The 12,024-nt window shown below is 32.9% G+C and overlaps 2 protein-coding genes across 4 annotated transcripts in view; one reads left to right on the forward strand and one right to left on the reverse strand.

The window, feature by feature from the left end:
- The first annotated feature begins 64 nt into the window (after window positions 1–64).
- The window catches only part of LOC138939901 (uncharacterized), a 22,059-nt gene continuing 10,099 nt past the window's right edge, over window positions 65–12,024 (forward strand). Inside the window, exons 1-6 of one of the 2 annotated variants that reach the window (XM_070308213.1) lie at window positions 65–698; window positions 1,952–2,523; window positions 3,107–3,217; window positions 3,632–3,723; window positions 3,811–3,900; window positions 4,266–4,369. In XM_070308213.1, the coding sequence (XP_070164314.1) occupies window positions 1,967–2,523; window positions 3,107–3,217; window positions 3,632–3,723; window positions 3,811–3,900; window positions 4,266–4,369 (954 nt within the window). In that variant the 5' untranslated portion in view covers window positions 65–698; window positions 1,952–1,966. Of the gene's footprint in view, window positions 699–1,951; window positions 2,524–3,106; window positions 3,218–3,631; window positions 3,724–3,791; window positions 3,901–4,265; window positions 4,370–12,024 lie in introns of those variants that run through there. The other variant, XM_070308214.1, reaches the window with a different exon arrangement.
- Window positions 3,420–9,201, reverse strand: LOC138939906 (electron transfer flavoprotein beta subunit lysine methyltransferase-like). Of its 2 annotated transcripts, XM_070308232.1 has the most exons (3): window positions 8,678–9,201; window positions 5,075–5,426; window positions 3,420–4,949 (listed from the first exon to the last, which is right to left on the reverse strand). In XM_070308232.1, the coding sequence occupies exons 1-2, from the start codon at window positions 9,195–9,197 to the stop codon at window positions 5,083–5,085; spliced, it is 864 nt and encodes a 287-aa protein (XP_070164333.1). In that variant the 5' UTR covers window positions 9,198–9,201; the 3' UTR covers window positions 3,420–4,949; window positions 5,075–5,082. The 2 variants fall into 2 exon arrangements, with proteins under 2 accessions (XP_070164333.1, XP_070164335.1); XM_070308234.1 differs by lacking the exon at window positions 3,420–4,949 and having other exon boundaries at window positions 5,074–5,426.

Raw genomic sequence — 12,024 nt, forward strand, 5'->3', positions numbered from 1 at the left:
TTGTAAACCTACACCGCGCGACCTCTTTTCCCTTCTCCCTTCTAAGCAATGGCAATGATATCACTTTACGCACCATACGTATATACACGTATACAGATGGTGGATTAGGCTGCATAGGGTGCATTCGCGGAGGGGGGAGGGGGTGCGTGGTGTGCGCTGTGCGCGGACAGATTGTCCGATAGAAGAAAGCTAACGCCCAGCATCCCGGCAGATCGCGCGACTTTGCGTTTTGCCCGTGATAAGCATCGAAGAGGGCGATCGTTATCAGTATCAGCGCGTACGACCTCGTTCGCAAGGTCGAATCGAGATTTCTCGATCGCTCATTCGCGTTCGCCTTCATCTTCGTCTTCATCTCTCATCGCTACTTTACGACGATCGCGTATCATCGTTTCGTTCCGAATCGCGAATCTCTCTCGACGATGTACGATGGAATCGATCCAAATGCACCGGATACCCCCGGAGATTCGTACCTCGCGCGATACTCACGAGTAAGTCTAACTAATCGTAAACGCGAGATTTCCGGATCCTGCCTATACGCGGGGATACATCGACGTCGTCATGATGGAGCAACGTCGATGCGAAAAGAAACGAGGAGGGTAGCGGATTGAACGGCAACGAACAGAGGCAACTCGCGCTCGTTTTTCCTTTATTTCCGAGTATCGCGAGAAGTAAATAATAAGCGCAGAATTATAAGCAAGGTAAGAAATATGATGATATTGCATCGATGTATAATATATATATATATATATATATATATATATATATATATATATATATATATATATATATAAAATATGTTTACGTATGTCAAACGGATCATGGTCATTATTTGGATCGCATATTTTATAGCAAAATTTATTATTATGAACGATTAATAGCATATACATGAATATTTTTGATTTTCAACATCGCCTTTTATCTCTTTTCTCATTTTCTAATTATAAATATATGTACACGCACACACACATACACACACGCGCGCGCGCGCGCGCATCGCGTATAATTTGTAATTTTATATATACGACGAAAACATCATATATTTATAATACATCTCGATTATATACGAAAAATGAGATAATAAAACCGTAACAAATTCTTGTAGCCTTATTCAAAAATTCTCAATCTGTGATGACTATACGTTTACACGTCATTCACGTCATCTTAATCGTTCGAGTTTAATATAATATATTAATGAAACTGCCCAATCACACACATCAGTTATTCCATTCTTCGGAGGAATAGCTGTGATTATCCATTTTTATACTAATACGGCTGTTACTAAACCCGATTAAGAATGACGTGTAAATTAATTTATGTAAATAAATAGTCTATTTACAATATATTTTAGTCTATTCATTTCGAAATAAACAACCGCGTCTCTTATTTTGTTCCATTGCATTGTGAAAAATCATAGACCTTGTTTTATTTGTCATGTTATAAATATATAGGATAATTTCTGGATATTGAATATTCGATTACTATATATATGTGTATATATATATATATATATATTGATGATTTCAGGTATAACGTCAAGCACCTGAATATATGTGCGTGCGCGCGCGCGCATATGTGTGTGTATTATCAGCGAAATTTTACATGCAAATATCCGCATTCTTAAGCATCAACCATAGACTTTTATATATTATATACACATACAGTATATATATGTATAAGAAATCTGTGATACCAATCGAAATTTGGATCGATAATACCTAATCGAAGATACGGTGTAGAAATTCAGATAATGGTTTCGAATTGGAAATATGAAGATTATATTGGAGGCATTAATGCTAATATTAATATTTCTACTAATACAATATATTATAATAAAATAGTCTGCTATTATTTTTTATCATGGATACAAGCTTAAAAAATACATTCGTATAAGGGAAAATATATATCTTATACTTATTGTCATGTATAATATTATTTTTTTTTATGACTACAGATTGATCGAACGAAGATGAAGTCGACCGTATCCGGCGTCTTTCTTTTTCTCCATCTCTGCTGTGTGAATTTACCGAGTGTTACCACGAATTTGGAGCCGTTTTGCGGTGGTCATTTGGCGGACCCTAAAGGCGTCATACATACGCCAAATTTCCCCGGGCCGTTTCCGGTCCCGATCAAGTGTCGCTGGGTGATCGACGTGTCCGACATCCCATCGACCAATAGCTCCATCGTCGTCTATCTGACGCAGCTCTACGTCTACAAAGGACTTCGCTTCACCGAGTATGCGTACTACGAATCCGAGACCATGAACTTCGGAGCGGCCTTGATCAAGGAGGTGACTGAGGGTAACGTCTTCGAGTACCGACGTCTTAGGACTTTCAGGCCATTTCTGGTGATCGATTTTGAACTCGATCGACTCGAAGGCAATCACGTCAGAGTGTTGAACGACTTGCTCGACGTGTATGGATTCAACGTGACATACGAAATGACCGAACAACATCCCAATTCTGAATCCTGCACTATGCGTGATTGTTCCTTCGCGGGAAACTGTCTCGTCACCGCGGATTACACGTGAGTTTTCAAGTCTTAATAATCTGCTATATTATTCAGATACTAGCGCATGCAATAGTACTAGCATCTGCATACGATGCGCGACTAAATTAGCTCTTAATCAATTTAAAAGAGATTTGCATTTTTTCATATAAAATAATCGTACGGTAGCACAATAGCGTAATAGTGATAAATATTGTATTTCTATGGAATGTTGTATGGATTCCTCTAAAATGGGATATGTATACTTAAATATAGCGATGACAATTTATAAAAACGTTAAATAACAATCGATTAAAAATTCTTTTACAAATACAACATTTGTAAAAGCGAAATTAACGTACGACCGTCCGCGCAGTGATTTGGAGTTAAAGAGATTTTTCAGATAACTCTGACGTGCAAAAGTATAATTAGTATCAGAGTAGAAGATTAATTCAATTAATTAAGAAAATCCGAGATATTAAGCAAATTGCATATCTATTTGAAAAATAGTTTTAATATCGGGATATTACGAATCTTAGTATTCAAGTTTCTTTTAGTTTCATCTTGCACTCTCCACTGGGGACGCATGATTTTCGTGATTGTTATATTTTTCCTATCGCAGGTCTTTCTGGTGCGACTGTTTCTACGGTTTTAGCGGAAAAAACTGCAATGAAGGTCCGTTATGTTTCAATGATGAACATAGTACAGTTTGTCAAAATGGAGCTACGTGCAGGTATGAATATACATATATCAATATATAAGAATCGTAATATTTAAAAAGTTTTATATTTATTTCGCAATAAATTAAATGATTATGTACAGTATCATCTACATTGATCTATACTAAATGATTTTTGAATGAAATTTTTGCAACGCGTGATTACGACCACGTAAATAATATATTATTCGTGTTAAATATATCCATGGCCATTATATCATTTGAGTATATTTACATTGTATTGTTCATAATAGTTGGAAAAGTAATAAATATTGTACAAGCTATTTTTTTTCTTCCCAGAGATCAAAATTTTTAATTTACGAGTTGATCAAATAAAAATAATCATATTTTATAGAAATAAATAAAAATATGTTTCTGCAACAATGTTAATATTTGTGAATAATGACAATTGCTTTGTTTATTTCATAGACAAATTGGAGCGGAAGCAATGCATTGCGATTGTCCGAACGGCTATGTCGGGCATAACTGCGAAACTCGGCTTATGGATACTTTAGACACCGGTAATATTTTATATCCATGAAATAGAGAGCTTTACCTATTTTATCTTGCTATGCGGATTCTATAATTGATTAATTATCTCTTTACAGAATGCGCTTCGGAAAATTGTATACTGCAATGTCCACTCGACAATCAGCAACAACCGTGCATTTGTAAAGATGGCACGAAGATATATAACAGTGAGTTTCTTAATGTCTTGTATATATGTATAGTTTATCGTCACGTTATCATCATCACAATTTTTTATTATTTGCATTTTGCATGCATACAAAGTAGTGCAATCTTTTTTTACCTATAGACCTTAATTAATTTTGACTTTATTTCTTTTCTTTAAAGAGAATCTTTTTTAATATAATTAGTATCAAATATTTGTGTGTGTATTACTAACTTTTAAATATATTAAAATGCTGTTAAAATAAAATATTCGAAAAAAGTTAAATGAAGAATAAGATTCCTAACAGAAATTTCTGACAGAATTTATACATCATAGAAAACATTGCGAACTTTAAACATCTTATATAACGCATGAATTTTATATTCGTAGATCGATCAAGATACGAATGCAGAATCAAATTGTCGAACGTTACGTCCATCCGCACGGGCTTGACATCGCAACATGGAAGTTTAGAATCAATCGTCAGCAAACAGGTAAGTGAACAACTCGGGAATACGTTAAACTTATTGTTAGTTTATATAAATGTTCCATAAAAATATATTCGGATTCGTTTTTAATGACAACAGTTTATCAAATGACGCAGGCTTCGTCCGATGCGAAATGACACATTTTATAAATATTTACGATAAGAATATAACCACGCATGCTTTGACGCGTGTTTTAATCGCTGAAAACGAGATATATGTATATGTTGATTATATAAGAAAATAGAATTTCCTGCTATTAAAATGCATATGCATATAGGTGCGCGTACAGACGTATTTCATTAAAAACATTGCAACGTAAGCACAAGCATGACATTGCACTTGATCTTCGTCATATGCGGTAAATTTCGAATTGCTTTTCTTATATACACGATATTTATACACGTGTGTATGTCATAACAATTTTTATTCATTTACGTCAATGCGCTGAAGAATTCCTAAGCGCGTCTTTCTCTGAATACAAGAACATTATTACTTATAATCCAATCTATGTAAATAAATCCAAGAAGCAATCGATTGATCAACTATTGCAATTTGAGCTTTGAGCACAGCTTGACGTTTTTATTTCCTAACAATGAAGAAATATCCAATACACATGCACATATTTATTTAAAAGTTATATATAGAGACATCTTTTAATACATACATTTAATACATATTCTTTCGTTTCTATATATTAATATCTATACATACCTATTCAGTCAATTACTCGGATTAAATTCCCATACGGTGGCTGTATCATAACCATGATTCTCTTTCCTGACATTCTCGGGCAACGAATATTGCCGCAATAATCTCATTCGCTTCCTAAGATCTTCAGTTAATCCGTGTCTTCCCGGATCTCCTAGATAAATTTGCGCATCTCCTATGTATGCGCGTTCTAACCATGGAATTAGATTGTTTGCTATTTCTTCGTCATATAACAAATCACCGATAAAAATCACATCGTATGGATCTTTCGGTAATTCTTCCAACAGGTTTTTCCACGACACCTCAATGTTTACGTTATTTGATATTGCATTCATCGCAATAGCTACGCAAGCGACTAAAACAAAAGATATATATTTATATTTTATTATGTCATTAATTACACAAAAGATATTAATCGTATAAGTTCCACAATTGTCACTATTAACAATAAATGAAATTAAGTTACGCATATATTTCATAATATGCGTAATATCTAAATGAAATTAATATTTTTTTTAAATGTTATATTCTTACTATATATTTTAATAGCTTTTTTTAAATTATTGAACAATAGCACCTTGCACTAGCAAAAATTCGATGGACAATTTTACATTGTTTAATTATTTAAAACGCAGGTTTTTTATCTTATTATATGACCCCCCTCCCCCCGTTGCGACATTCTTTCGCAGGTAACTGACCGTGTCGCGCATACGCAGTTATCTTGCTATTCAGACTTATATCCTATATAAGTCTGACTCATTCATTCTATCAATATAGATGTATTTATGAATACTCACGCCTTATGTCTTTTTATCTATTATTGACATTGCCATTGATTTCATTATTTAATGTTAATATAGGGTCTCTAAAAATTCCTACCAAAACTATCGTTCAAAAATTATTATACAAAAATTGAAATTCTTGTTAAGAAATATATTTCAGTTTGATTATACAAGCTGTTCCTCTAAAATCGAATGATACGTCTATCTCACACAAGAATCAGATTGTGAAGCAATCTTTGCTTCTGGATGGTACTAAATGTAAATAGGAGAAAGTGAAATTCCTGGACATTGATCCCAATATGCACTGTATTTATGTCATTAGACTTTTGTCGATCGGCGTAATTGACTTTGCTGACGGACATTGAAATGGAAATCGTACGCGTCCTTGAGTAAATACAACGTCCTTGCCTCTATATCGATTTGAACCGAAAGCGTGCCAGATTAATGTGAAATGCTATTCGAGTAATTTCGTTCCGCGAATTTGTAAGTTTGCGAGAAATTAATGCTGTCGGAAAGTCCGTTCGTTATGTAACATTTTCGTTGAAGGTTTTCTGTATATAAATAAACGAAAATTTAGCAGAAAATTTTATTAGTGCGACATGATACGATATTATATGTATGTCTTTCCTTTTTTCAGAGATCGGATTTTTTCAGAAATCGTGTAATTTCTCCAGAATGTCGTAATTCGCAATATTAAAGTTATAGCACTTAACGTTTATAACGTTTAGATATTATATTATATTATTGTAATTTAAATCTTTGTCTTTAATAAGCACACAATTGTCGAAGACGCATATTGCGCTCCTTAATAATTATATTATAAATTTATCTCTGTAATCTATACATATTTTTTTATGAAAAATTAATATTCTTCAACTTTTCTCTTAGGTTACTTAAAAGCATATAGCTTGTCGATTGGTATGCCACGTAAATGCAATACTTGGAATTAACAACCTTTCACTGACGCACGAGGGGCAAACCCTTTCTTCTTATATCTGCATACGAGCCTGGGAAAACCGACTTTTAAGTGCCTGGTATTTTAATTTCTCGACCTATTTAATCTTCCGGAGACGTAATTAAGGTGATTTTTCCATCTAGGACAACATCGATCTTTATTAGACAGGCGGAAGAAAGAGGAGATGGTTATCGTTAATTTTTCAAATCCAAATCACAAAAGAACAATTACAAAGTTCAATTTTACTCTTAAATTCTCTGGCAAAATGAATGAAAATAATTCTATTGACGTATAATATGTAATAGAAAACTGAAAGATATCACTTGTCACGCTTACGAAATGTCGCGCAAAATAGTTAGTAGTTATAACGTTGCATTAAAAATTAATAACTTTTATAATAACTGATGAAAGCTTCGTTCAATCGGTGAAGAAAGATGTACGTGAACTTCAAGATGGAGGATCTTCGACATAAACGTTGATTGATAGAAACACTCCCGAGGACATTAATTCTACATATCGCGCGTAATATGGAATGTAAACTTCACTATCAGTATTATTTTGCAATCGTAGGCACGACGAGCACGCGAAAACGATAGATATGTATGCGCTCGCATGCGACGCATTTTTTTTCTGTATCATGCTCGTGGAATCCGATTTCATCTGCCTGCCTGGAGTTGTGACAATTTACTGCTGCGTACAAACATCTGTTTATCGACAGATAAATATACACACGAAGTCACGAGTGACGTCAAAGGGACTTTTGAGTCTTCTTCTCGGAGATCCTCGATCCTCGTAATTTCCTGTAGCTGTCGACTTTCTACGTTTCAATGATGTAACTAATAAGACTCGAGTGGGTTTTTCGTTGCGAGGAAATTATCATCGAAGACTTTTCGGAAAAGAAAAAAATTGCGTAAAATCTTTATAATAACTAGGTAACAAAAGATAAGACATGTGGCTAATACATATCGTAAATAGCTATGAAGCACGGCATAGACATTTCATCTTTTCTACCTTTTTTCTCTCTGTATTTTTCTCTTTTGTGAAAGGAATCCCTGATGTTAAAAATTATGTTGCGACCCCGTTGAGGCTCGTCAGTTACACTAATAAATCTATAAGTTTAAAGAATATTGTGTCTATTATATAATAGAAATATATAAGCAACAACTAAATATTAAATAATAAGAATGAAACAAATATATCGTATATATTATTGCATATACATATAAGTACATACGTAAATATACGTAAAATATGCAAAAATATGTAACAATAATGAGGGGAAAGAAAAAGTCTTCTGATGATTCGCTTGCAGCATCCAGTGTCAAAAATCCAAGGTCCATGTAAAATAGTTTCCTTAACATTACGCCACTGTTTTCACCACATTTTCTCATTCTCTCGATCTTGGCCCAAATGGCAATCGAGATAATTCGCACTTATGTTGTTTCCCCTTCCTTCTTCGCGCTCGATAAACTTTGTCGCGAAGAGCGAAAGTTCTCTTTTCGTTTTTCATCATTTCGAGGAAATGATGAACAAACGCAATATTGCAATATTGCTTGTGCGTCGTATTGCATTATCTGCGACGTTGATACGCATATCTATCCTGCCTCTACGACTTGTCGCAATAGTCTTTCAACTGAATTTCGAACTGAGAAATGTAACGACGTTACCGTTACCGTTACAAACAGAAAAAAGTAACTGTAACGGTAACGACGTTATAAGTAACTCGTTACTTTCCAACCCTGTGTGAAATTATATATTTGCTTAACAGAAAATACTCAAACACTAATAACTTTCAAAGTAGTATAGCTGATAAAAAATCCAGACTCCTATTAATTAATAACTTTTAACTTTTAAGTATTATGTACTGACTTTTGCTGATATCATTCGCAATAATGTTGCAGGTTTCAATCGTTAATTTCGTGGCTATCGCAGTAGCGCCGCATCCCGCACCCAAATCCAGTATCCTTAATGCATCTTTTTTTGCATGCTGCTTTGCACGTCCTAAAATCTTTTTCCTCTCGTCGAGAACGAATCTCGTCAGTGCCTGACCTCCGGGCCAATATATAGACCAAAACGGATCCTGGAATATGTTTGTGGTCGAGAGATCGAATCTGTTATTCTCACATTTGTCGATGAAGGGCTCGCGATATAAGGGACAATTCTTCGTCAACAGAAATAACTTCAATTCCGGAGTTAGATGATCGCGAGTGATCTCGGTATTTTTCAAGATCGCATTTACCACATCAGAATGTTCCTCAATGAATTTTCTAAGCAATGTTTTGTGATTATTACGCAGGATGTTGTTCCATGCCTCCTTTGTGCTTTTTGAAAATTTTTGTGCGAGAAGATTTTTTTTCAAACACACGATTTTTCTGATAAGCATCGCCATCCTCAAAATCTGGAAAGAGATGTTAATTATATAATAGTTTCGTTCATATAGCCGCACGTGCGGCGCTCTATCGAGGAAATCTAAAAATAAATATATTAATCTAATTGTAAAAATTAAATTTATTATTTATTTTACCGCGGTATATTATAAAGATGGAGAGATATAATCATACTATTAATTCCTTCCGTTTTCCAATGAAGACTCTGATAAGCAATTATCTTCCAAGAATCGTAATAATGATAAGTTCATGTCTTATTTTATAATCTACGATAAGTTTATCGATCGGCTACCTTATCATGTCTGTCTTGAGAATCGCAAGTGCATATAGAGAAAATATTTTGTTCATCATTTATTTATTTCAGAAACAGTGCCATTTCTCGATCCTGACAATTTTCCAATATTTTATTATTATCATAAGGCATTGAGAGCATTTTTGAAATGCCATTAAACGTTTTTTTCGTTTAATTCCAATAGGTATATCAGTTGGGTTGACGTTATAGTTATATATTTCCCGGACAATTTACATTTATGCAAACGGCATTCCTAAATTACAAAAAAAAAAAAAAAAAAAAAAAAAAAAATGATTGCAGATATATAATTAAATGACTTTATTATATATTTTATTTCGGTAAAACTGTACCAGATTTTGTTTAAGTTTTGAAAAATAAAAATATTATCTTATGTATGGTTTAACAGAATATGTTTAAAATATATCATATTTGTAACTTCACTATCTTATTGATAATCATCGCGGTATATTTTTTTGTTATCCGTTGAAACGAATTAATTAACGAATTGACTTTGAACGGTCGATTATCTAAGCAACTGCGTGATATATTTAACTGCTTTTACGCAGAATCGACTTTTTAATGCGAAAGGACTTCGAAGGTGACAGTCTGTGTACCAGACACCCTGGGATTTCCCCAACGATCTCTTTGTACAATGTATCCCCTGTATTATGTTGACAATTACGAGAAAACATCTGCGAGGTTCTTGACCGAACAAACGTTTAATGCTTTTAATAAGTTTAAGCAAATTAAATAGCAACGATACACCTTAAATAAAGCATTTGACTTTGAAAATTATTTAACTTTACAGGAATAAATTTTTCTTTCAATTTATCTCAATTTATTTATTTTTTTAATCGGCTTTAAGAATGTCTCTTTCCCAACTGACGTAATTTTTCTTGTTTTATCACCGAAATAAACGCACTCATTGCGCAATACGCTTTATACGTACTTTTGAATAATAATGTTAGCAGATTTGTTTTGTTATATTCATTACAAAAAGGATCTATGTAACAAATGTGATTATGAAGGCAGGCTTTAATTAATAGCTTATTACAAGCTTTGAATTTCTATGATTTATATAGCAAAATAGAACATGTAGAATTCATGTAATCGATTCCTTCGGAATTGTTATCACTATATGAATAGAATTCTATTTAACATTTGATATTATTCCATCACATATATATTGTATATAAAATCGATATTATAATATTATTTTTCATACTTCTTTCTTTTTTAACTACTTAAAATAATCGATATTTTCAGGATTAGTATGCTTTATTTGTGTTATTCTTACAGTATTAATGCGAAACTCTTTCTATTCTAGAAATTATTTTATTGCGCAAATAATTATCAAACTAATTTTAAAAATTTCTTTTCTTATTCTATAACTAATTATTTTACATTATTAATTTTTAGGCGAAAGTGAAACTATGCGTCATAGAATTAATAAATACCGTTTGGCACACTTATCAGAGGGTCCCTTACTGAATTCGTATCTTTCGAAGTGGGTTTTATAAGCTTTCCCGTTATCGCAGAAATTGCACAGCTGATGAAACATATTGGAATAAAGCATCTGTGACTTGCATCATCTTTATAGGGTATATATATACAATTATTATAACGCGAATATATGTATAATCGATCGACTGTTACGCATGGTCGCAGATCGCAGTTTGTCTGTTAAAATGAAGTTTATTGACCTACATAGTCGCGATGATCGATCAACGTGGCTCTTCCTGATCAAGTGCTTGCGAATGATGAAACAGGACATTGATACCACAGGCACATGTATGATGCAACTTGCAAGAAAGAATCTTTATAAGTATTTTGTGTGTTCAATCTTACAATTAATTTTTTAAATATATAAAATAGTATTAAAAGAAATATTGTTCCCTTTCTTAATAAAAATCAGACATTAATGAAGAAATATTTGGCGAAAAAATTTTCTCATCAAAAAAAGAAAGATCTTTTAATTTTATTTTATATCTCTATTATATTTCTTTTCAAAAATTCTATCTTAAGGAGGAATTTTCTTTTTCAGAAAAAATTACTTAAGACTGCTTATGTTTATATAATCTATTTTTAAATCAAACAACTGCATTACTAATAATATGTATACCTTTTTCATGTTTTTTTTCTCAAACACGAGATTAGAGAAACACAAGAGCGATTAGATTTAAAAAATATATTTATATTAAAAACGTATTTATTTTCAGATTTTGTTTCTTGCAGTGAACGTTTCAGTTGTCAATGAACTTTGTTAGAAAAAATGCAATGTCATCATAATCTACCTCATGATAACACTCATATGTATTGTAGATCGAAGAAATTGGATATGACAATGTGAGAAATCGCTAAATAATTATATAAATTGATATAACATGTGACCTCGATGTCTGCCTGTGAACGCCGTTTCTCGCCGTCGATGGAAATTTGTTTACACTGCTACTAAGTAATTATATTTCCTAACAGAACTGGTTCTCGGTAAATTCCAATAACATTTTCTTTAGTACTCTGCGTTGATACCACTGCTT

Source organism: Polyergus mexicanus, unplaced genomic scaffold (assembly GCF_030449975.1).
Source record: "Polyergus mexicanus isolate NDT 795.1 unplaced genomic scaffold, iyPolMexi1.0 SCAF_15, whole genome shotgun sequence".
NCBI classification, from domain to species: Eukaryota; Metazoa; Arthropoda; class Insecta; order Hymenoptera; family Formicidae; genus Polyergus; species Polyergus mexicanus.